Here is a 27,188-nt window from a genome sequence, read left to right as displayed (position 1 = left end):
GTGCTGCTGAGGGACTACAAACTGCGCTTCTCAACGCCGTCAGCTTCCACTTCCTGCAAGAACAGGGTTCTGTTCAGCATTCTATCATCACAGATCTGCAGGTACATCTCTCTGTCTGTCTGCTCTCTGATCTGTCTGCTCTGTCTGCTCTCTCTCTCTCAGGTGCTGCTGAGGACTGCTCTCTCTCCTGTCTCTCTCTGCTCTCAGCTCTCCTGACTCAGACTGTCTCTCCTTGTTCCAAGTGTGCTGTCTGACTCTCTTCTCTCTCCTCTCTCTGCTCTGAGGGACTCCTCTCTCTCCTCTCTCTGCTCTCTCTGTCCTCTCTTTCTCTGCTCACTTTCTGTCAAGTGGGAGGCCTCCTATTAGGACTTTCCCCCAGATACTGACAGACTGTTCATGTTGTTTCCTCTCTTTCCCTCTGTTCCCCTTCTATCCCAGAATGGTAATGAGCAGACCCGGAGGCGCCCTGTTCTGACTGTGAAGGATGCCTACCTGCCCCTGTCTGCTGCAGAAGCTTGTGTGTGATACATGGAGATGGCCAGAGTCACCCTGGTTCCTCACCTACCTGCTCTCCAGAGGAGATCAAAGTGGTTCTGCTGTTCTGCGGCAGGTGTTCTTTCTCTCAATACAGAACACACGTTCTCACCTAAATGCTTGGGACCGAGGAAATGATGTCAACTCTGTGTGCTGTTACAATGAAACAGGGTCTGGTCATGCCAGTGGTGAAGCCTGAGGGAGGTGAAGACTTCACTGGAGCTGCTTGAGCCAGAGAAAGGGTGAGTAACACTGCTCTGTGTTTTAGGGTGTGTTCTGACATGGTTTTTACTTGTGATTTTAGCTTGAATGTTTTGTTTGTGTATTAATGTAATCTAATATTGATTAGATTTTGTTTGACAATTCAACAAATATACACACAGTACATACATGCTGTCAGCGATAACACAGTACATGGATGCTGTCAGCGATAACACAGTACATACATGCTGTCAGCCATAACACAGTACATACATGCTGTCAGCGATAACACAGTACATACATGCTGTCAGCGATAACACAGTACATACATGCTGTCAGCGATAACACAGTACATACATGCTGTCAGCGACAACACAGTACATACATGCTGTCAGCGATAACACAGTACATACATGCTGTCAGCGATAACACAGTACATACATGCTGTCAGCGATAACACAGTACCAACATGCTGTCAGCGACATACAACACAGCGATAACACAGGACATACATGCTGTCAGCGATAACACAGGACATACATGCTGTCAGCGATAACACAGTACATACATGCTGTCAGCGATAACACAGTACATACATGCTGTCAGCGATAACACAGTAAAGTCAATGACTTATTTCCATTGTGGTCCCTTTATGTATTTCACTGTCTATGACTGCTATGTGGGTAAAAACATCATCTTGACGTAATCTGTCTCTCTCTGGGTTCTCCAGATACTACAGCGTCCCCATCGCCACCCTGGATTTCTCCTCTCTGTACCCCTCCATCATGATGGCCCACAACCTCTGTTACACCACCCTGCTTCAGAAGGGCTCAGCGGAGAAGCTGGGGTGAGAGAGTCACTGTTGTTGTCCCACTAACCAGGGCCCACAACCTCTGTTACACCACCCTGCTTCAGAAGGGCTCAGCGGAGAAGCTGGGGTGAGAGAGTCACTGTTGTTGTCCCACTAACCAGGGCCCACAACCTCTGTTACACCACCCTGCTTCAGAAGGGCTCAGCGGAGAAGCTGGGGTGAGAGAGTCACTGTTGTTGTCCCACTAACCAGGGCTCACCAACCCTGTTCCTGGAGAGATACCTTCCTGTAGGTGTTCACTCCAACCCTGTTCCTGGAGAGATACCCTCCGGTAGGTTTTAACTCCAACCCTGTTCCTGGAGAGATACCCTCCTGTAGGTTTTAACTCCAACCCTGTTCCTGGAGAGATACCCTCCTGTAGGTTTTAACTCTAACCCTGTTCCTGGAGAGCTACCCTCCGTTAGGTTTTAACTCCAACCCTGTTCCTGGAGAGCTACCCTCATGTAGGTTTTAACTCCAACCCTGTTCCTGGAGAGATATCCTCCGGTAGGTTTTTAACTCCAACCCTGTTCCTGGAGAGATACCCTCCTGTAGGTTTTAACTCCAACCCTGTTCCTGGAGAGCTGTCCTCCTGTAGGTTTTCATTCCAACCCTAATCTAGCTACGACAGGGCTCTGCAACAGGTGGCTGTGAAAACCTCAGCCAGTTTTGCATGACTGCATCCTTGATTGGTCGACCAAGGTTGATTTTGTAAGTGACATGGGTGTCTTGTCTCCTTAGTCTGACCCCAGAGGACTTCATCAAGACTCCCACAGGAGACCTGTTTGTTAAGAGCTCGGTGAGGAAGGGACTTCTGCCTGATATCCTGGAGGACCTGCTCTCTGCCAGGAAGAAGTAAGCACTGACCTGGAGTCAGCTGAAACGAGGGTCTATGCACATCTCCTAGGTTTCTCAATCTGATCTAGGATCAGTAACACTGCTATAGAGTATATGAGGGCTGTCTTTATGGCTGTCTTTATGACTATTCCTCTTATAATTTTGGGTTTGTTTGCTACTTTGTGTTTCCTGTCTTGATTGAACTGTTTCTGTTTGTAACTTAATGTGTAATTGCTTGCTGGGTTTGAGATGCAGGGCTCCCTTGCCAAATAGACTTGTTTCTCTATGGGACTCCCTGCTTAGATAAAGGTTACATAAATATAATGGCCAAAAGATGGCCTGGGGATGACAGGTGGTTCTTGTATATTTCTGACATTTTAAGTGTGCTCCTAAACCATTTCACTGGCACAAAAGATCATTCAACTGTTGTGCCGTCAAGTGACCAAAGCTGAGTTGTGTATGAACCAATTCATCCTGGACAAAAGTCAGTCCATGCAAACAGTGAATGAACCGTGCTTAACAAACAGTGAACAGACAGTGCTAAACAAACAGTGCTTAACAAACAGTGCTTAACAAACAGTGAATGAACCGTGCTTAACAAACAGTGCTTAACAAACAGTGAATGAACCGTGCTTAACAAACAGTGCTTAACAAACAGTGAATAGACAGTGCTTAACAAACAGTGAATAGACAGTGCTTAACAAACAGGGAATGAACAGTGCTTAACAAACAGGAATGAACAGTGCTTAACAAACAGTGCTTAACAAACAGTGAATAGACAGTGCTTAACAAACAGTGAATGAACCGTGCTTAACAAACAGTGAATGAACCGTGCTTAACAAACAGTGAATGAACAGTGCTTAACAAACAGTGAATGAACAGTGCTTAACAAACAGTGAATAGACAGTGCTTAACAAACAGTGAATGAACAGTGCTTAACAAACAGTGAATGAACAGTGCTTAACAAACAGGGAATGAACAGTGCTTAACAAACAGGGAATGAACAGTGCATAACAAACAGGGAATGAACCGTGCTTAACAAACAGTGAATGAACAGTGCTTAACAAACAGTGAATAGACAGTGCTTAACAAACAGTGAATAGACAGTGCTTAACAAACAGGGAATGAACAGTGCTTAACAAACAGGGAATGAACAGTGCTTAACAAACAGTGAATGAACAGTGCTTAACAAACAGTGAATGAACAGTGCTTAACAAACAGGGAATGAACAGTGCTTAACAAACAGGGAATGAACAGTGCTTAACAAACAGGGAATGAACAGTGCTTAACAAACAGGGAATGAACAGTGCTTAACAAACAGTGAATGAACAGTGCTTAACAAACAGTGAATAGACAGTGCTTAACAAACAGTGAATAGACAGTGCTTAACAAACAGGGAATGAACAGTGCTTAACAAACAGGGAATGAACAGTGCTTAACAAACAGGGAATGAACAGTGCTTAACAAACAGGGAATGAACAGTGCTTAACAAACAGTGCTTAACAAACAGTGAATGAACAGTGCTTAACAAACAGGGAATGAACCGTGCTTAACAAACAGGGAATGAACAGGGCTTCACAAACAGTGAATGAACAGTGCTTAACAAACAGGGAATGAACAGGGCTTAACAAACAGGGAATGAACAGGGCTTAACAAACAGTGAATGAACAGTGCTTAACAAACAGGGAATGAACAGTGCTTAACAAACAGTGAATGAACAGGGCTTAACAAACAGTGAATGAACAGGGCTTAACAAACAGTGAATGAACAGTGCTTAACAAACAGTGAATGAACAGTGCTTAACAAACAGTGAATGAACAGTGCTTAACAAACAGTGAATGAACAGTGCTTAACAAACAGTGAATGAACAGTGCTTAACAAACAGTGAATGAACAGGGCTTCACAAACAGTGAATGAACAGTGCTTAACAAACAGTGAATGAACAGTGCTTAACAAACAGTGAATGAACAGGGCTTCACAAACAGTGAATGAACAGTGCTTAACAAACAGTGAATGAACAGTGCTTAACAAACAGTGAATGAACAGTGCTTAACAAACAGTGAATGAACAGTGCTTAACAAACAGTGAATGAACTTAACAAACAGTGAATGAACAGTGCTTAACAAACAGTGAATGAACAGTGCTTAACAAACAGGGAATGAACAGTGCTTAACAAACAGTGAATGAACAGTGCTTAACAAACAGTGAATGAACAGTGCTTAACAAACAGGGAATGAACAGTGCTTAACAAACAGGGAATGAACAGTGCTTAACAAACAGGGAATGAACAGTGCTTAACAAACAGTGAATAGACAGTGCTTAACAAACAGGGAATGAACAGTGCTTAACAAACAGTGAATGAACAGGGCTTCACAAACAGTGAATGAACAGTGCTTAACAAACAGGGAATGAACAGTGCTTAACAAACAGGGAATGAACAGTGCTTAACAAACAGTGAATGAACAGTGCTTAACAAACAGTGAATGAACAGTGGTGAATTAACTTAAAAACAGGGAATGAACAGGGCTTCACAAACAGGGAATGAACAGTGCTTAACAAACAGTGAATGAACAGTGCTTAACAAACAGTGAATGAACAGTGCTTAACAAACAGTGAATGAACTGCTTAACAAACAGTGAATGAACAGTGCTTAACAAACAGTGAATGAACAGTGCTTAACAAACAGTGAATGAACAGTGCTTAACAAACAGTGAATGAACAGTGCTTAACAAACAGTGAATGAACAGTGCTTAACAAACAGTGAATGAACAGTGCTTAACAAACAGTGAATGAACAGTGCTTAACAAACAGTGAATGAACAGTGCTTAACAAACAGTGAATGAACAGTGCTTAACAAACAGTGAATGAACAGTGCTTAACAAACAGTGAATGAACAGGGCTTCACAAACAGTGAATGAACAGTGCTTAACAAACAGTGAATGAACAGTGCTTAACAAACAGTGAATGAACAGTGCTTAACAAACAGTGAATGAACAGTGCTTAACAAACAGTGAATGAACAGTGCTTAACAAACAGTGAATGAACAGTGCTTAACAAACAGTGAATGAACAGTGCTTCACAAACAGTGAATGAACAGTGCTTAACAAACAGTGAATGAACAGTGCTTAACAAACAGTGAATGAACAGTGCTTAACAAACAGTGAATGAACAGTGCTTAACAAACAGTGAATGAACCAGTGCTTAACAAACAGTGAATGAACCGTGCTTAACAAACAGTGAATGAACAGTGCTTAACAAACAGTGAATGAACAGTGCTTAACAAACAGTGAATGAACAAACAGTGCTTAACAAACAGTGAATGAACAGTGCTTAACAAACAGTGAATGAACAGTGCTTAACAAACAGTGAATGAACAGTGCTAACAAACAGTGAATGAACAGGGCTTCACAAACAGTGAATGAACAGTGCTTAACAAACAGTGAATGAACAGTGCTTAACAAACAGTGAATGAACAGTGCTTAACAAACAGTGAATGAACAGTGCTTAACAAACAGTGAATGAACAGTGCTTAACAAACAGTGAATGAACAGTGCTTAACAAACAGTGAATGAACAGGGCTTCACAAACAGTGAATGAACAGTGCTTAACAAACAGTGAATGAACAGTGCTTAACAAACAGTGAATGAACAGTGCTTAACAAACAGTGAATGAACAGTGCTTAACAAACAGTGAATGAACAGTGCTTAACAAACAGTGAATGAACAGTGCTTAACAAACAGTGAATGAACAGTGCTTAACAAACAGTGAATGAACAGTGCTTAACAAACAGTGAATGAACAGTGCTTAACAAACAGTGAATGAACAAACAGTGAATTGCTTACAAACAGTGAATGAACAGGGCTTCACAAACAGTGAATGAACAGTGCTTAACAAACAGTGAATGAACAGTGCTTAACAAACAGTGAATGAACAGTGCTTAACAAACAGTGAATGAACAGGGCTTCACAAACAGTGAATGAACAGTGCTTAACAAACAGTGAATGAACCGTGCTTAACAAACAGTGAATGAACAGTGCTTAACAAACAGTGAATGAACAGTGCTTAACAAACAGTGAATGAACCGTGCTTAACAAACAGTGAATGAACAGTGCTTAACAAACAGTGAATGAACCGTGTGCTAACAAACAGTGAATGAACCGTGCTTAACAAACAGTGAATGAACAGTGCTTAACAAACAGTGAATGAACAGTGCTTAACAAACAGTGAATGAACAGTGCTTAACAAACAGTGAATGAACAGGGCTTCACAAACAGTGAATGAACAGTGCTTAACAAACAGTGAATGAACAGTGCTTAACAAACAGTGAATGAACAGGGCTTCAAACAAACAGTGAATGAACAGTGCTTAACAAACAGTGAATGAACAGTGCTTAACAAACAGTGAATGAACAGTGCTTAACAAACAGTGAATGAACAGTGCTTAACAAACAGTGAATGAACAGTGCTTCACAAACAGTGAATGAACAGGGCTTCACAAACAGTGAATGAACAGTGCTTAACAAACAGTGAATGAACAGTGCTTAACAAACAGTGAATGAACAGTGCTTAACAAACAGTGAATGAACAGGGCTTCACAAACAGTGAATGAACAGTGCTTAACAAACAGTGAATGAACCGTGCTTAACAAACAGTGAATGAACAGTGCTTAACAAACAGTGAATGAACCGTGCTTAACAAACAGTGAATGAACAGTGCTTAACAAACAGTGAATGAACAGGGCTTAACAAACAGTGAATGAACAGTGCTTAACAAACAGTGAATGAACCGTGCTTAACAAACAGTGAATGAACAGTGCTTAACAAACAGTGAATGAACAGTGCTTAACAAACAGTGAATGAACAGTGCTTAACAAACAGTGAATGAACCGTGCTTAACAAACAGTGAATGAACAGTGCTTAACAAACAGTGAATGAACAGGGCTTCAACAAACAGTGAATGAACAGTGCTTAACAAACAGTGAATGAACAGTGCTTAACAAACAGTGAATGAACCGTGCTTAACAAACAGTGAATGAACCGTGCTTAACAAACAGTGAATGAACCGTGCTTAACAAACAGTGAATGAACCGTGCTTAACAAACAGTGAATGAACAGTGCTTAACAAACAGTGAATGAACAGTGCTTAACAAACAGTGAATAGACAGTGCTTAACAAACAGTGAATGAACAGTGCTTAACAAACAGTGAATGAACAAACAGTGCTTAACAAACAGTGAATGAACAGTGCTTAACAAACAGTGAATGAACCGTGCTTAACAAACAGTGAATGAACCGTGCTTAACAAACAGTGAATGAACAGTGCTTAACAAACAGTGAATGAACAGTGCTTAACAAACAGTGAATAGACAGTGCTTAACAAACAGGGAATGAACAGTGCTTAACAAACAGTGAATAGACAGTGCTTAACAAACAGGGAATGAACAGTGCTTAACAAACAGTGAATGAACAGTGCTTAACAAACAGTGAATGAACAGGGCTTCACAAACAGTGAATGAACAGGGCTTCACAAACAGTGAATGAACAGTGTGAATGAACAGTAACAAACAGTGAATGAACAGTGCTTAACAAACAGTGAATGAACAGTGCTTAACAAACAGTGAATGAACAGTGCTTAACAAACAGTGAATGAACAGTGCTTAACAAACAGTGAATGAACAGTGCTTAACAAACAGTGAATGAACAGTGCTTAACAAACAGTGAATGAACAGTGCTTAACAAACAGTGAATGAACAGTGCTTAACAAACAGTGAATGAACAGTGCTTAACAAACAGTGAATGAACAGTGCTTAACAAACAGTGAATGAACAGTGCTTAACAAACAGTGAATGAACAGTGCTTAACAAACAGTGAATGAACAGTGCTTAACAAACAGTGAATGAACAGTGCTTAACAAACAGTGAATGAACAGTGCTTAACAAACAGTGAATGAACAGTGCTTAACAAACAGTGAATGAACAGTGCTTAACAAACAGTGAATGAACAGTGCTTAACAAACAGTGAATGAACAGTGCTTAACAAACAGTGAATGAACAGTGCTTAACAAACAGTGAATGAACAGTGCTTAACAAACAGTGAATGAACAGTGCTTAACAAACAGTGAATGAACAGTGCTTAACAAACAGTGAATGAACAGTGCTTAACAAACAGTGAATGAACAGTGCTTAACAAACAGTGAATGAACAGTGCTTAACAAATGAAAGTTATAATAATAATATAATATATGCCATTTAGCAGACACTTTTATCCAAAGCGACTTACAGTCATGTGTGCATACATTCTAACGTATGGGTGGTCCCGGGAATCGAACCCACTACCCTGGCGTTACAAGCGCCATGCTCTAACAAATGAGCTACAGAAGGACCATAGTTGTGGTGGTTGTTATTTCTGACCCCCTTTCGATGTCTTCAGGGCCAAAGCGGAGCTGAAAAAGGAAACGGATCCTTTCAAGAAACAGGTCCTCGACGGTCGACAGCTCGCTCTCAAAATCAGCGCCAACTCCGTCTATGGCTTTACAGGGGCTCAGGTGGGCAAGCTGCCCTGCCTTGAGATCTCACAGGTGAGCACCCTGCCCAGTTTCCTCAAGCATAGTGTCTCAAAGTGGAAACTGGGACCAGGAACCCAGGCCAGTGGAGCTGTAGGACTCCAGACAATGTCCTGTTTGTATTTACATACCCAGCCAACACCATGTCTTCAGACCTCTTAAGACATAAACATGTCTTGATGTCTTTGGACAAATCTTAAGACGTCTTGGAAATACCAGTGTTCCTAACCTCTCCCTGTGTTTCCAGAGTGTCACCAGTGTTCCTAACCTCTCCCTGTGTTTCAGAGTGTCACCAGTGTTCCTAACCTCTCCCTGTGTTTCCAGTGTTGTTCCTAACCTCTCCCTGTGTTTCCAGAGTGTCACCAGTGTTCCTAACCTCTCCCTGTGTTTCCAGAGTGTCACCAGTGTTCCTAACCTCTCCCTGTGTTTCCAGAGTGTCAAGTGTGTTCCTAACCTCTCCCTGTGTTTCAGAGTGTCACCAGTGTTCCTAACCAGTGTTTCCAGTTCACCAGTGTTCCTAACCTCTCCCTGTGTTTCCAGAGTGTCACCAGTGTTCCTAACCTCTCCCTGTGTTTCCAGAGTGTCACCAGTGTTCCTAACCTCTCCCTGTGTTTCCAGAGTGTCACCAGTGTTCCTAACCTCTCCCTGTGTTTCCAGAGTGTCACCAGTGTTCCTAACCTCTCCCTGTGTTTCCAGAGTGTCACCAGTGTTCCAGTGTTTCCAGAGTGTCACCAGTGTTCCTAACCTCTCCCTGTGTTTCCAGAGTGTCACCAGTGTTCCTAACCTCTCCCTGTGTTTCCAGAGTGTCACCAGTGTTCCTAACCTCTCCCTGTGTTTCCAGCGTGTCTCCAGTGTTCCTTACCTCTCCCTGTGTTTCCAGAGTGTCACCAGTGTTCCTAACCTCTCCCTGTGTTTCCAGAGTGTCACCAGTGTTCCTAACCTCTCCCTGTGTTTCCAGAGTGTTACTGGGTTTGGCAGACAGATGATTGAGCAGACCAAACAGCTGGTGGAATCCAAGTACACCATCGCCAACGGTTACCAAGCCGATGCCAAGGTGAGAGGAGAGCGAGGAGGACAGTCGTTACATCATCCTAACCTGTCCTTTCTTCTTCTCCTCTTTTTAGTTGTTCTACTTTCACAACCCTCCTTGATTGTCTGTGTGTGTGTCAGGTCATCTACGGGGACACGGACTCCGTCATGGTCAAACTGGGCGTGGACACTGTGAGCAGGGCCATGGAGGTTGGGAGGGAGGCGGCAGAGTGGGTCTCCTCCCACTTCACCCCTCCCATCAAACTGGAGTTTGAGAAGGTACCAGTTCACCATTTAAAACACAGTTGCTAATAGCCCTGGGTCATGTTCAGTTGATGGGAAACGTTTTAAAACGGAGTGAAACTATTGTTTGAAAACCCTAACCCCTGTGGGGGAAATGATGAAACCAGAAGGTACTACCACGGACACCCTATTAAAATACTAAATTATATTATTTAATTATATGGGTACAACCTGGAGTTGTCCAATTAGGAAAAACTGAACATAACCCAGGTCAAGTGCTAGAGCCAGCCAGCTTGTACTACTTTGTCTTTTGGTTAGTCTGGAATAAAGCTATGCTCATCCTCTCTTGGATGGTCAAATAACTAACATCCATACTCTCTCCTCTCTTCTCCCTTTGGACTTGACCCGAGGCTACTATGAGCTTCTTCTATGGTCAAATAAAGACTAGTTAAACTCCCTCTTATCGCTCTCTCTCTCTCTCTCTCTCTCTCTCTCTCTCTCTCTCTCTCTCTCTCTCTCTCTCTCTCTCTCTCTCTCTCTCTCTCTCTCTCTCTCTCTCTCCTCTCTCTCTCCCTTCAGGTGTACTACCCCTATCTGTTGATCAACAAGAAGCGCTACGCAGGCCTCTACTTCTCCTCCAGCGCCGACACTCACGACAAGATGGACTGCAAGGGTATCGAGACGGTCCGCAGAGACAACTGTACCCTGGTGGCCAATCTGATCAACACCTGCCTGCAGACCATTCTGATAGACCGGTAGGTACCATCTAGAACATTCTGATAGACTGGTAGGTACCATCTAGAACATTCTGATAGACAGGTAGGTACCATCTAGAACATTCTGATAGACAGGTAGGTACCATCTAGAACATTCTGATAGACAGGTAGGTACCATCTAGAACATTCTGATAGACAGGTAGGTACCATCTAGAACATTCTGATAGACTGGTAGGTACCATCTAGAACATTCTGATAGACAGGTAGGTACCATCTAGAACATTCTGATAGACAGGTAGGTACCATCTAGAACATTCTGATAGACAGGTTTTGTTTGATAACCTATGGGGGAAATGATGAAACCAGAAGGTACTACCACGGAGACCCTATTAAAATACTAAATTATATTATTTAATTATATGGTACCATCTAGAACATTCTGATAGACAGGTAGGTACCATCTAGAACATTCTGATAGACTGGTAGGTACCATCTAGAACATTCTGATAGACAGGTAGGTACCATCTAGAACATTCTGATAGACAGGTTACCATCTAGAACATTCTGATAGACAGGTAGGTACCATCTAGAACATTCTGATAGACGGGTAGGTACCATCTAGAACATTCTGATAGACTAGGTACCATCTAGAACATTCTGATAGACAGGTAGGTACCATCTAGAACATTCTGATAGACAGGTAGGTACCATCTAGAACATTCTGATAGACTGGTAGGTACCATCTAGAACATTCTGATAGACAGGTAGGTACCATCTAGAACATTCTGATAGACAGGTAGGTACCATCTAGAACATTCTGATAGACTGTAGGTACCATCTAGAACATTCTGATAGACAGGTAGGTACCATCTAGAACATTCTGATAGACAGGTAGGTACCATCTAGAACATTCTGATAGACAGGTAGGTACCATCTAGAACATTCTGATAGACAGGTAGGTACCATCTAGAACATTCTGATAGACAGGTAGGTACCATCTAGAACATTCTGATAGACGGGTAGGTATCTAGAACATTCTGATAGACTGGTAGGTACCATCTAGAACATTCTGATAGACAGGTGGTACCATCTAGAACATTCTGATAGACAGGTAGGTACCATCTAGAACATTCTGATAGACTGGTAGGTACCATCTAGAACATTCTGATAGACTGGTAGGTACCATCTAGAACATTCTGATTAAACAGGTAGGTACCATCTAGAACATTCTGATAGACAGGTAGGAAATCTAGAACATTCTGATAGACAGGTTCTGAGGTAGCATCTAGAACATTGTGATAGACAGGTAGGTACCATCTAGAACATTCTGATCGACAAGGTTACCATCTAGAACAGTCTGATAGACTAGGTACCATCTAGAACATTCTGATCGACAGGTAGGTTACCATCTAGAACATTCTGATAGACAGGTAGGTACTAGAACATTCTGATAGACAGGTAGGTACCATCTAGAACATTCTGTTGACAGGTAGGTACCATCTAGAACATTCTGATAGACTGGAGGTACCATCTAGAACATTCTGATAGACAGGTAGGTTACCATCTAGAACATTCTGTTAGACGGTAGGTACCATCTACTACAGAAGGTTCTCATAAACCAGGTTTCCATCCAACCATTTCATGAGGATGAATTACCGGGCTCAGGAAAGAAGTCATGATTTGCTGATGGAAACAGGAAATGCCGGTAAATTTTATTAATGCCGACAGACAATGTGTTTATTCAACATGGAATCTTTTTGTGTCTGTAAAATGAATTATGTGATAAATTGCGGTGGGAAGTCTTTACCCAAACTTATGTCGTGGGGTCCTCCCACTATGACTCAGGAAAGCATGCAGTTTATTAGTGTCCAGATGCACTATGTGATGAACTTCACAGGGTGCTGACAGTACAAGGTGATGAGCTTGATGCTGCTTTCCAATAAATAATGTTTTACCCAAATTAAACAATTTAAAGGCAATGCTACCAAATACTAATTGTGTGTATGTAACCTTCTGACCCACTGTGATGAAAGAAATACAAGCTGAAATAAATAATTCTTTCTACTATTATTCTGACATTTCACATTCTTAAAATGAAGTGATCTTAACTGACCTAAAACAGGGAATTTCTACTAGGATTACATGTCAGGAATCGTGAAAAACTGAGTTTAAATGTATTTGGCTAAGGTGTATGTAAAACTTCTAACTTCAACTGTATGTAACAGAGTTGTTGTCCTGGGTCCTGTTCAGTAGGTCTGGAACAGAGTGAAACTGGGAGGCACTATCTTAACGTGTCCAATAAGAAACTTGTAGATCTAGATATTTGTGTTGTGTACATGTTTGTTACTGACATGCTGCTTGTTGTATTGATGTTTTGCCTGGTTGATGTTCATGTCTGAATCTGATGTTGCTTCTGTCTTGGTCCAGGCCCCCTGAAAAAGTGTTATTTCAACGAGACTAACCTGGTTAAATTAATCAAATAATTGACTCTGCGTTTTCTCTGGTTCATCTCATCTACCCTCCCTCCTGGTCTCTCTACCTCCCTCACTCCACTCCCTCCTGGTCTCTCTACCCTCCCTCACTCCACTCCCTCCTGGTCTCTCTACCCTCCCTCACTCCACTCCCTCCTGGTCTCTCTACCCTCCCTCACTCCACTCCCTCCTGGTCTCTCTACCCTCCCTCACTCCACTCCCTCCTGGTCTCTCTACCCTCCCTCCTCCACTCCCTCCTGGTCTCTCTACCCTCCCTCCCTAACTCCACAAATCCTCCTGGTCTCTCTACCCTCCCTCCCTCCACTCCGTCCTGGTCTCTACCCTCCCTCCCTCACTCCACTCCGTCCTGGTCTCTCTACCCTCCCTCACTCCACTCCCTCCTGGTCTCTCTACCCCTCCCTCCCTCACTCCACTCCCTCCTGGTCTCTCTACCCTCCCTCACTCCACTCCCTCCTGGTCTCTCTACCCTCCCTCACTCCACTCCCTCCTGGTCTCTCTACCCTCCCTCACTCCACTCCCTCCTGGTCTCTCTACCCTCCCTCACTCCACTCCCTCCTGGTCTCTCTACCCTCCCTCACTCCACTCCCTCCTGGTCTCTCTACCCTCCCTCACTCCACTCCCTCCTGGTCTCTCTACCCTCCCTCACTCCACTCCCTCCTGGTCTCTCTACCCTCCCTCCCTCACTCCACTCCCTCCTGGTCTCTCTACCCTCCCTCCCTCACTCCACTCCCTCCTGGTCTCTCTACCCTCCCTCACTCCACTCCCTCCTGGTCTCTCTACCCTCCCTCACTCCACTCCCTCCTGGTCTCTCTACCCTCCCTCACTCCACTCCCTCCTGGTCTCTCTACCCTCCCACACTCCACTCCCTCCTGGTCTCTCTACCCTCCCACACTCCACTCCACTCCTCCTGGTCTCTCCCTCCCTCCCTCCTGGTCTCTCTACCCTCCCTCACTCCACTCCTCCTGGTCTCTCTACCCTCCCTCACTCCACTCCCTCCTGGTCTCTCTACCCTCCCTCACTCCACTCCCTCCTGGTCTCTCTACCCTCCCTCACTCCACTCCCTCCTGGTCTCTCTACCCTCCCTCACTCCACTCCCTCCTGGTCTCTCTACCCTCCCTCACTCCACTCCCTCCTGGTCTCTCTACCCTCCCTCACTCCACTCCCTCCTGGTCTCTCTACCCTCCCTCACTCCACTCCCTCCCTGGTCTCTCTCTCCCTCTCCTCCCTCTTCCCTCCCTCCTCTACCCTCCCCTCCTGTCTCTCTACCCTCCCTCCCTCGTCTCTCTACCCTCCCTCCTGGTCTCTCTACCCTCCCTCCCTCGTCTCTCTACCCTCCCTCCTGGTCTCTCTACCCTCCCTTCCTCCTGGTCTCTCTACCCTCCCTCCCTCCTGGTCTCTCTACCCTCCCTCCCTCCTGGTCTCTGTACCCTCCCTCCTGGTCTCTGGTACCCTCCCTCCTGGTCTCTGTACCCTCCCTCCTGGTCTCTCTACCCTCCCTACCCCCTCCCTCCTGGTCTCTGTACCCTCCCTCCTGGTCTCTGTACCCTCCCTCCTGGTCTCTCTACCCTCCCTCCTGGTCTCTCTACCCTTCCTCCTGGTCTCTCTACCCTCCCTCCTGGTCTCTCTACCCTCCCTCCTGGTCTCTCTACCCTCCCTCCCTCCTGGTCTCTCTACCCCCTCCTCCTGGTCTCTCTCCCTCCTGGTCTCTCTACCCTCCCACCCTCCTGGTCTCTCTACCCTCCCTCCTGGTCTCTCTACACAGAGATCCCCAGGGTGCGGTGGCCCACGCCAAAGAGGTCATCTCTGACCTGCTGTGTAACCGCATCGACATCAGCCAGCTGGTTATCACCAAGGAGCTGACCCGCACAGCCCAGGAGTACACTGCCAAGCAGGCGCATGTGGAACTGGCCGAGAGGTAAGGAGGGAGAGATGGAGAGAGGCACAGAGAGAGGAGGAACATTGACCCTGTTACAGGGAGAAATGGGGTGGAAAGGCTCATTGTAATGGCTGGATTGGAACGGTTGATGGAAGCCCATCCAAATAAGTTGTTCTTAACCCTTGTTACCAGTTGATAACCTCTGACCCCTCTGCAGGATGAAGAAGAGAGACGCGGGTAGCGCCCCCCAACTGGGAGACAGAGTTCCCTATGTCATCATCAAAGCTGCCAAAGGAGTAGCAGCATACATGAAGTCTGAGGTTAGAACTGTGTGTGTCTGTCTATTGGAGGCTATTGGAAATATTCATGTGATTGTCGGTGTGTCGTGTAAAGGTATACATTAATTAACATTCACACAAATCATTACTATTGTGTGTGTAGGATCCAATCTATGTTCTGGAGAACAACATTCCCATTGACACCCAGTACTACCTGGAACAACAGCTCTCCAAGCCACTGCTCCGCATCTTTGAGCCCATCCTGGGAGAGAGCAAAGCAGAGAGCGTCTTACTGAGTGAGTCTCTCACACTCCACAACACACACACACACACACACACACACACACACACACACACACACACACACACACACACACACACACACACACACACACACACACACACACACACACACACACACACACACACACACACACACACACACACACACACACAGGGTCTCTTCCTTTCTCTCGGCCCTCTCACTCATACATACACCATCACTGCTGCTGCTATTAGAGTAATTGCAGAAATAAAGTTGATTTGATGTGTGTTTCAGAGGGGGATCACACGCGCTGTAAGACAGTGTTGACCTCCAGGGTGGGGGGGCTCATGGCCTTCGCCACCAAGAGGAGCGCCTGTATCGGTTGCAGAGCAGTGCTGAAGGACGATGGTGAGAGAGAGTAATAATATACTGTTTGATGGATGGATTAGTGGGAACACACAGCCACAGTAGAAAGAGGATATTCCCACTGTGTTCCCACTAATCCATCCTCTTTCTATAGTAGCTGTGTGTTCCCACTAATCCATCCTCTTTCTATAGTAGCTGTGTGTTCCCACTAATCCATCCTCTTTCTATAGTAGCTGTGTGTTCCCACTAATCCATCCTCTTTCTATAGTGGCTGTGTGTTCCCACTAATCCATCCTCTTTCTATAGTAGCTGTGTGTTCCCACTAATCCATCCTCTTTCTACTGTAGCTGTGTGTTCCCACTAATCCATCCTCTTTCTATAGTAGCTGTGTGTTCCCACTAATCCATCCTCTTTCTATAGTAGCTGTGTGTTCCCACTAATCCATCCTCTTTCTATAGTAGCTGTGTGTTCCCACTAATCCATCCTCTTTCTACTGTAGCTGTGTGTTCCCACTAATCCATCCTCTTTCTACTGTAGCTGTGTGTTCCCACTAATCCATCCTCTTTCTACTGTAGCTGTGTGTCCCTCTAATCCGTCCTCTTTGGAACTGGACGTGTTTAGCTATGCCACAAGAATAGTAAACAAACAAACACTTTGTTAGTCCCCACAAGGTCAAATGCTATTTCTAGGGGGTTTAAGGTTAGGGTATGGGTTAGGGAAAATAGGATTTTGAATGGGTCTGAATTGTGGGTTAGGTTAGTTGTACAAAACTGTGTGATTTGTAATCTCTGCTTTCCTCCCCACAGCGGCTGTGTGTGATTTCTGTAAGAAGAAGGAGTCTGAACTGTACCAGAAAGAGGTACAATATATCAACCTGTTCTGTTAATCTGGGTCCTGTTCATTAGGAGCTAATATATCAACCTGTTCTGTTAATCTGGGTCCTGTTCATTAGGAGCTAATATATCAACCTGTTCTGTTAATCTGGGTCCTGTTCATTAGGATACATAATATATCAACCTGTTCTGTTAATCTGGGTCCTGTTCATTAGGAGCTAATATATCAACCTGTTCTGTTAATCTGGGTCCTGTTCATTAGGAGCTAATATATCAACCTGTTCTGTTAATCTGGGTCCTGTTCATTAGGCACTAATATATCAACCTGTTCTGTTAATCTGGGTCCTGTTCATTAGGAACTAATATATCAACCTGTTCTGTTAATCTGGGTCCTGTTCATTAGGAACTAATATATCAACCTGTTCTGTTAATCTGGGTCCTGTTCATTAGGAGCTAATATATCAACCTGTTCTGTTAATCTGGGTCCTGTTCATTAGGAGCTAATATATCAACCTGTTCTGTTAATCTGGGTCCTGTTCATTAGGAGCTAATATATCAACCTGTTCTGTTAATCTGGGTCCTGTTCATTAGGAGCTAATATATCAACCTGTTCTGTTAATCTGGGTCCTGTTCATTAGGAGCTAATATATCAACCTGTTCTGTTAATCTGGGTCCTGTTCATTAGGAACTAATATATCAACCTGTTCTGTTAATCTGGGTCCTGTTCATTAGGAATAATATATCAACCTGTTCTGTTAATCTGGGTCCTGATCACTAGGAACTAATTATCAACCTGTTCTGTTAATCTGGGTCCTGTTCATTAGGTTCACTAATATATCAACCTGTTCTGTTAATCTGGGTCCTGTTCATTCCCAAATATCAACCTTTCTATATCTGGGTCCTGTTCATTAGGCACTAATATATCAACCTGTTCTGTTAATCTGGGTCCTGTTCATTAGGCACTAATCCATCAACCTGTTCTGTTAATCTGGGTCCTGTTCATTAGGAGCTAATCCAACCTGTTCTGTTAATAGCTGGGTCCTGTTCATTAGGCACTAATATCCTCAACCTGTTGTGTTAATCCATCCTGTTCTATTAGCACTAATATATCAATCCTGTTCTGTTAATCTGGGTGTTCATTAGGAGCTAATATATCAACCTGTTCTGTTAATCTGTCCTGTTCATTCCCACTAATCAATCCTGTTCTAATCTGGGTATTAGGAGCTAATAATCAACCTCTTTCTTGTAGCTGTGGTGTTCCCACTGTTCTACTGTAGCTGTGTGTATCAACCTGTTCTGTTAATCTGGGTCCTGTTCATTAGGAGCTAATATACAACCTGTTCTGTTAATCTGGGTCCTGTTCAGTCCCAGCTAATGTCATAGCTGTTCTGTTAATCTGGGTCCTGTTCATTAGGCAAATCTATCAACCTGTTCTGAATCTGGGTCCTGTTCATTAGGTTAGCTAATACAACCTGTTCTGTTAATCTGGGTCCTGTTCATTAGGAACTAATATATCAACCTGTTCTGTTAATCTGGGTCCTGTTCATTAGGAACTAATATATCAACCTGTTCTGTTAATCTGGGTCCTGTTCATTAGGAACTAATATATCAACCTGTTCTGTTAATCTGGGTCCTGTTCATTAGGCACTAATATATCAAAGCTGTTCTGTTAATCTGGGTCCTGTTCATTAGGAGCTAATATATCAACCTGTTCTGTTAATCTGGGTCCTGTTCATTAGGAAATAATATATCAACCTGTTCTGTTAATCTGGGTCCTGTTCATTAGGAACTAATATATCAACCTGTTCTGTTAATCTGGGTCCTGTTCATTAGGCACTAATATATCAACCTGTTCTGTTAATCTGGGTCCTGTTCATTAGGAACTAATATATCAACCTGTTCTGTTAATCTGGGTCCTGTTCATTAGGAGCTAATATATCAACCTGTTCTGTTAATCTGGGTCCTGTTCATTAGGAACTAATATATCAACCTGTTCTGTTAATCTGGGTCCTGTTCATTAGGAACTAATATATCAACCTGTTCTGTTAATCTGGGTCCTGTTCATTAGGAGCTAATATATCAACCTGTTCTGTTAATCTGGGTCCTGTTCATTAGGAACTAATATATCAACCTGTTCTGTTAATCTGGGTCCTGTTCATTAGGAACTAATATATCAACCTGTTCTGTTAATCTGGGTCCTGTTCATTAGGAGCTAATATATCAACCTGTTCTGTTAATCTGGGTCCTGATCATTAGGAACTAATATATCAACCTGTTCTGTTAATCTGGGTCCTGATCATTAGGAACTAATATATCAACCTGTTGTGTTAATCTGGGTCCTGTTCATTAGGAGCTAATATCAACCTGTTGTGTTAATCTGATGCTAAATATTTAATGTAACAGGGATAATAGATGCGTACATTGGGGAGTGCCAAGGTGTCGTGGTGATAACTACTTACTAATGGTGAATCCATCTGATAACTACTTACTAATGGTGAATCCATCTGATAACTACTTACTAATGGTGAATCCATCTGATAACTACTTACTAATGGTGAATCCATCTGATAACTACTTACTAATGGTGAATCCATCTGATAACTACACTGAACAAAAATATGAATTCAACATGGAAAGTGCTGGTCCCATGTTTCATGAGCTGAAATAAAAGATCACAGAAAAACCTTATTTCTCTCAAATTTTGGCCACCATTTTGTTTACCTCCCTGTTTGTGAGCATTTCTCCTTTACCAATATAATCTATCCACTTGACAGGTGTGGCATATCAATACACTGATTAAACAGCATGATCATTACACAGGTGCACCTTGTGCTAGGGATAATAAAAGGCCATTCTAATATATGCAGTTTTGTCACACAACACAATGTCACATGGAGCGTGCAATTGGCCTGATGACTGCAGGAATGACAACCAGAGCTGTTAGCAGAGAATTGAATGTGCATTTCTCTACCATAAGCCAAAGTTGTTTTATAGAATTTGGCAGTACATCCAACCGGCCTCACTACCGCAGACTACGTGGAACCACACCAGCCCCCCGGGGGAGGGGTTTTAGTCTGTAATTAAGCCCTTTTGTGGGGAAAAACTCATTGTGATTGGTTGGACCTGGCTTTGCAGTGGGTGACCCTATGCCCACCCATGGTTGTACCCCTGCCCAGTCATGTGAAATCCATAGATTAGGGCCTAATGAATGTATTTCAATTGACTGATTTCCTCATATGAACTGTATCTCAGCAAAATCTTTGAAATTGTTGCATGTTGCGTTTTATATTTTTGTTCAGTTATACTTTAATGGTGAATTTCTCCTGATTTGTACTTACTAATGTTGAATCTCTCTGATTAATACTTACTAATGTTGAATCTCTCTGATTAATACTTACTAATGTTGAATCTCTCTGATTAATACTTACTAATGTTGAATCTCTCTGATTAATACTTACTAATGTTGAATCTCTCTGATTAATACTTACTAATGTTGAATCTCTCTGATTAATACTTACTAATGTTGAATCTCTCTGATTAATACTTACTAATGTTGAATCTCTCTGATTAATACTTACTAATGTTGAATCTCTCTGATTAATACTTACTAATGTTGAATCTTACTAATGTTGAATCTGATTAATACTTACTAATGTTGAATCTCTCTGATTAATACTTACTAATGTTGAATCTCTCTGATTAATACTTACTAATGTTGAATCTCTCTGATTAATACTTACTAATGTTGAATCTCTCTGATTAATACTTACTAATGTTGAATCTCTCTGATTAATACTTACTAATGTTGAATCTCTCTGATTAATACTTACTAATGTTGAATCTCTCTGATTAATACTTACTAATGTTGAATCTCTCTGATTAATACTTACTAATGTTGAATCTCTCTGATTAATACTTACTAATGTTGAATCTCTCTGATTAATACTTACTAATGTTGAATCTCTCTGATTAATACTTACTAATGTTGAATCTCTCTGATTAATACTTACTAATGTTGAATCTCTCTGATTAATACTTACTAATGTTGAATCTCTCTGATTAATACTTACTAATGTTGAATCTCTCTGATTAATACTTACTAATGTTGAATCTCTCTGATTAATACTTACTAATGTTGAATCTCTCTGATTAATACTTACTAATGTTGAATCTCTCTGATTAATACTTACTAATGTTGAATCTCTCTGATTAATACTTACTAATGTTGAATCTCTCTGATTAATACTTACTAATGTTGAATCTCTCTGATTAATACTTACTAATGTTGAATCTCTCTGATTAATACTTACTAATGTTGAATCTCTCTGATTAATACTTACTAATGTTGAATCTCTCTGATTAATACTTACTAATGTTGAATCTCTCTGATTAATACTTACTAATGTTGAATCTCTGATTAATACTTACTAATGTTGAATCTCTCTGATTAATACTTACTAATGTTGAATCTCTCTGATTAATACTTACTAATGTTGAATCTCTCTTGATTTGTACTTACTAATGTTGAATCTCTCTGATTAATACTTACTAATGTTGAATCTCTGATTAATACTTACTAATGTTGAATCTCTCTGATTAATACTTACTAATGTTGAATCTCTCTGATTAATACTTACTAATGTTGAATCTCTCTGATTAATACTTACTAATGTTGAATCTCTGATTAATACTTACTAATGTTGAATCTCTCTGATTAATACTTACTAATGTTGAATCTCTCTGATTAATACTTACTAATGTTGAATCTCTCTGATTAATACTTACTAATGTTGAATCTCTGATTAATACTTACTAATGTTGAATCTCTCTGATTAATACTTACTAATGTTGAATCTCTCTGATTAATACTTACTAATGTTGAATCTCTCTGATTAATACTTACTAATGTTGAATCTCTCTGATTAATACTTACTAATGTTGAATCTCTCTGATTAATACTTACTAATGTTGAATCTCTCTGATTAATACTTACTAATGTTGAATCTCTCTGATTAATACTTACTAATGTTGAATCTCTCTGATTAATACTTACTAATGTTGAATCTCTCTGATTAATACTTACTAATGTTGAATCTCTCTGATTAATACTTACTAATGGTGAATCTCTCTGATTAATACTTACTAATGTTGAATCTCTTTGAATTCTAGATCTTACACTTAAGTACTCTGGAGGAGCGCTTCTCTCGCCTGTGGACACAGTGTCAACGCTGTCAGGGCTCACTCCATGAGGATGTGCTCTGTACCAGGTACACACACACACACACACACACACACACACACACACACACACACACACACACACACACACACACACACACACACACACACACACACACACACACACACACACACACACACACACACACACACACACACACACACACTTGGTATACAGATGTGTGTGTTTGAAAGTTACTTTCCTGGTACATCGTTAATGTGACTCTCACAGGGTGATGTCAAGCTCCAAGTTTGTTTACAATCTGAAGATAACTTCAGTAAATAAATACATAGGTGACATTTCTGAAACAGGAGATACTCTATATTCACTTCTGACATGGGAGATACTCTATATTCACTTCTGAAATGGGAGATACTCTATATTCACTTCTGAAATGGGAGATACTCTATATTCACTTCTGAAATGGGAGATACTCTATATTCACTTCTGAAATGGGAGATACTCTATATTCACTTCTGACATGGGAGATACTCTATATTCACTTCTGAAATGGGAGATACTCTATATTCACTTCTGAAATGGGAGATACTCTATATTCACTTCTGAAATGGGAGATACTCTATATTCACTTCTGACATGGGAGATACTCTATATTCACTTCTGAAATGGGAGATACTCTATATTCACTTCTGACATGGGAGATACTCTATATTCACTTCTGAAATGGGAGATACTCTATATTCACTTCTGAAATGGGAGATACTCTATATTCACTTCTGAAATGGGAGATACTCTATATTCACTTCTGAAATGGGAGATACTCTATATTCACTTCTGAAATGGGAGATACTCAACAGCCAAGACATGATCAACAGCCAACTTCACAGAGCTTGAAACATGTTTAAAAGTGTTTAATATCACCACTCTTAATATCAAATCTATTTCACATACACATGGGCAGATGTAATTGTGGGTGTCAAAATGCTTGTGTTCCTAGCTCCAACATGGGAGATATCTAACAATTCACAAATGGGAATACACACATCTAAAAATAAAATAATGGAATTAAAGAAATATATAAATATTAGGACACTTCTGAAACACCTGGGAGACAGCCCCTTCTGATACTCTCTGATTCAGAGGGGTTCTGAAATGGGAAGATACATTTATTCATTTTGACAACTGGGTTTCCCCCTTCTCCTTTCAACCCCTGTAACACAGTTCAACCCCCCAGTAACCAATTGTCAGAGCATGGGAGATCCCTTATAAAGACATGGGCTGATACACCCAAACTTTCTGTACTGGGAGAGCTTGAAACATGTTTCTGAAATGGGAAACTGTATAAAAAGAAATGGCACACCCAAACTCTGTAACTTCTCAAATGTTATTGATACTCACATATTCACCTGTTGGAGATCTGACGGATGTAAACTGTATAAAACTTCTGAAATGGCACACCCAAACCTTTCTGTAGGTTCTGACGGAAAACAGCTAAAATGATCAACAAAGGCACACCCAAACCTTTCTGTAGGTTCTGACGGAGTAAACTGTATAAAAAGAAGTTTCTGAAACACGGTAAACTGTATAAAATCACACTCAAATATCAAATGTTATTGGTTCACATACACATGTAAAAAGAAAATTGGGGTGTAGCAAAATGCTTTCTGTAGGTTCCTAGCTCGGACAGTGCAGTAAACTGTATAAAAATTCACAACAAACCTTTCTGTAGGTCTAAAAATAAAATAATGGAATTAAAGAAATATATAAATATTAGGTTCGACGGTAGAGGTGAAACACCTGTAAAAAGCCCCACACCCAAACCTTTCTGATTCAGAGGGGTTGTATAAAAAGAAAGACACACCCAAACCTTTCTGTAGGTTCTTCGGACGGTAAACTGTGTAAAAAGAAAGGCACACCCAAACCTTTCTGTAGGTTCTGCAGTCCCTGTATAAAGCATGAAAGGCACACCCAAACCTTTCTGTAGGTTCTGACGGACGGTAAACTGTATAAAAAGAAAGGCACACCCAAACCTTTCTGTAGGTTCTGACGGACTGTAAACTGTATAAAAAGAAAGGCACACCCAAACCTTTCTGTAGGTTCTGACGGACGGTAAACTGTATAAAAGAAAGGCACACCCAAACCTTTCTGTAGGTTCTGACGGACGGTAAACTGTATAAAAAGAAAGGCACACCCAAACCTTTCTGTAGGTTCTGACGGACGGTAAACTGTATAAAAAGAAAGGCACACCCAAACCTTTCTGTAGGTTCTGACGGACGGTAAACTGTATAAAAAGAAAGGCACACCCAAACCTTTCTGTAGGTTCTGACGGACGGTAAACTGTATAAAAAGAAAGGCACACCCAAACCTTTCTGTAGGTTCTGACGGACGGTAAACTGTATAAAAAGAAAGGCACACCCAAACCTTTCTGTAGGTTCTGACGGACGGTAAACTGTATAAAAAGAAAGGCACACCCAAACCTTTCTGTAGGTTCTGACGGACGGTAAACTGTATAAAAAGAAAGGCACACCCAAACCTTTCTGTAGGTTCTGACGGACGGTAAACTGTATAAAAAGAAAGGCACACCCAAACCTTTCTGTAGGTTCTGACGGACGGTAAACTGTATAAAAAGAAAGGCACACCCAAACCTTTCTGTAGGTTCTGACGGACGGTAAACTGTATAAAAAGAAAGGCACACCCAAACCTTTCTGTAGGTTCTGACGGACGGTAAACTGTATAAAAAGAAAGGCACACCCAAACCTTTCTGTAGGTTCTGACGGACGGTAAACTGTATAAAAAGAAAGTTGCACACTGTATTGGTTGCATTGCGTTTCTGGGAGCATATCTCCTGTGAAAATAGCTAAAATGGTCCCATAACAAAGATCCACTACAATATTTTACAGAAGGTTTGGGGTTCTGTTCTGCTTGATGCATTCTCATTTAGACGCCACCCCTGGTGGGCGTGGCCAAAGAGCTCTATTTTCATGGATCTTTGATGTTATGAGGCTATTTTGCTTCCACTGTTCCTGGGGCCCTTTGTTAAGGCCAGGGGGATAATGTACTTCACCAAGTACCAGGATATTTTTTGGCAAAAACCTGGTTGCCTCTGCCAGGAGGCTGAAACTTGGCCACAAGTGGATCTTCCAGCAAGACAATAACCCCAAGCACACATCAAAATACACAAATACATTTTTATTGGCCACTAAATCAACATTTTGCAATGGTCATCTCAGTCTCCAGACTTCAAACCCATTTGAAAACCTGTGGTTTGAATTGAAGAGGGCAGTCCATATGCACAGACAAAGGATATCAGGGATCTGGAAGCATTCTGTCTGGAGGAATGGTCTAAAATCCCTCATATTTGATTCTCCAACTCATAAAACCTTTTAGAAAAAGGCTCAGTACCTTTAACCCTCGTAAGGTGAGGTATTGGAGAAAAAAACCTATTACCTAAATCAAAATCTCTTTCTCTGAGCAATGATATAAGCATAAAATAATATTCATCCCCATGTTTATGGGGCATACAGCATTTTAATTATTTTATACATTTTTGCTCATCTTTATCAAGGTTGTCAATCATTTAGGACCCCACTGTATATATGATATTATTTATAAGTAAATGTTGCTGTGTCTCCCTCTATCTAGCCGGGACTGTCCCATATTCTACATGAGGAAGAAGGTGCAGAAAGATCTGGATGATCAGGAGAAGCTGGTGTCTCGCTTTGGATGGTGAGAGACAGAACCAACAGACTCCATATTCACCGGCTCCCCTCTCTCTCTCCCCACTCTTTCTCAGACTCTCTCCCTCTCCTTGAAAGGATTTGTACTGTATTTTCTTCTTGTAAGAATTGTAAATGTTACACTTAGACTTTTTTCTTGAATTATGAATCTAAATAAATTACATCTTTTTGTAGAAATGTGTCTTACCATAGTTGTCTGTCTTCAGTCTAGAAGATCTCAGTTGCATTGAACTAAAAGTATGGTGGTGGATGTTGTAGTATGTTGAGTACGAAAAGTGAATAACCAATGCAAAGCAGCAGTCGTTTTTAACTAAAAACACTTCTAATAGGCTACATTCCCATGCCTTGTGTTATGATAGACTGTATTTCTGAAGCATCTGCGTAGGAGTTGTGATCCAGGATAGGGTTTGCAAAGGGAGGGTATACAGTACTCAGACGTTTTACAGCCTTATTCTAAAATGGTTTAAATCGTCCCCCGCCTCAATCTACACACAATACTCCGTAATGACAAAGCAAAAAAAAGTTTTCATACAAATGTATACAAAATAAGAAACTGAAATATCTCATTTATATAAGTATTCAGACCCTTTACTCAATACTTTGTTGAAGCACCTTTGGCAGAGTTTACAGCCTCGAGTCTTCTTGGGTATGACACTACAAGCTTGACAGCTGTATTTGGGGACTTTCTCCCATTCCTCTCTGCAGATCTTCCAAACCTCTGTCAGGTTGGATGGAGAACGTCGATGCACAGCTATTTTCAGGTCTCCAGAGATGGATCAGGTTCAAGTCCGGGCTCTGGCTGGGCCACTCAAGGACATTCAGAGACTTGTCCCAAAGCCACTCCTGCGTTGTCTTGACTGTGTGCTTAGGGTCATTGTCCTGTTGGAAGGTGAACCTTTGCCCCTGTCTGAGGTCCTGAGCGCTCTGAAGCCGATTTTCATCAAGGATCTCTGTACTCATCTTTCCTGACTAGTCTCCCGGTCTCTGCCGCTGATGCTGCCACCATGCTTCACCGTAGGGATGGTGCCAGGTTTCCTCCAGATGTGACGCTTGGCATTCATGCCAAAGAGTTCATTCTTGGTTTTATCAGACCAGAGAATCTTGTTTCTCATGGTCTGAGAGTCCTTTCGGTGCCTTTTGGAAAACTCCAAGAGGACTGTCATGTGCTTTTT

The 27,188-nt window shown here is 41.9% G+C and overlaps 1 protein-coding gene across 1 annotated transcript; it reads left to right on the top strand.

Moving 5' to 3' along the window:
- LOC124026226 (DNA polymerase delta catalytic subunit-like) lies at window positions 1-26,203 on the top strand (the record flags this gene model as incomplete). The annotated part of the gene is made up of 15 exons (XM_046339340.1): window positions 1-101; window positions 729-776; window positions 1,466-1,582; window positions 2,327-2,440; window positions 8,849-8,996; window positions 9,940-10,035; window positions 10,152-10,289; window positions 10,833-11,008; window positions 15,224-15,376; window positions 15,555-15,657; window positions 15,779-15,911; window positions 16,175-16,288; window positions 17,053-17,105; window positions 22,249-22,346; window positions 25,922-26,203. Coding segments are annotated over 15 exons (1,680 nt in total), but the record flags the coding sequence as incomplete, so codon positions are not given.
- Window positions 26,204-27,188: the final 985 nt, after the last annotated feature.

This window comes from Oncorhynchus gorbuscha, unplaced genomic scaffold (assembly GCF_021184085.1).
Source record: "Oncorhynchus gorbuscha isolate QuinsamMale2020 ecotype Even-year unplaced genomic scaffold, OgorEven_v1.0 Un_scaffold_2655, whole genome shotgun sequence".
Lineage (NCBI taxonomy): Eukaryota > Metazoa > Chordata > Actinopteri > Salmoniformes > Salmonidae > Oncorhynchus > Oncorhynchus gorbuscha.
The sequence above is the reverse complement of the archived record's forward strand: the minus strand, read 5'-3'. Positions and strand labels throughout refer to the sequence as shown.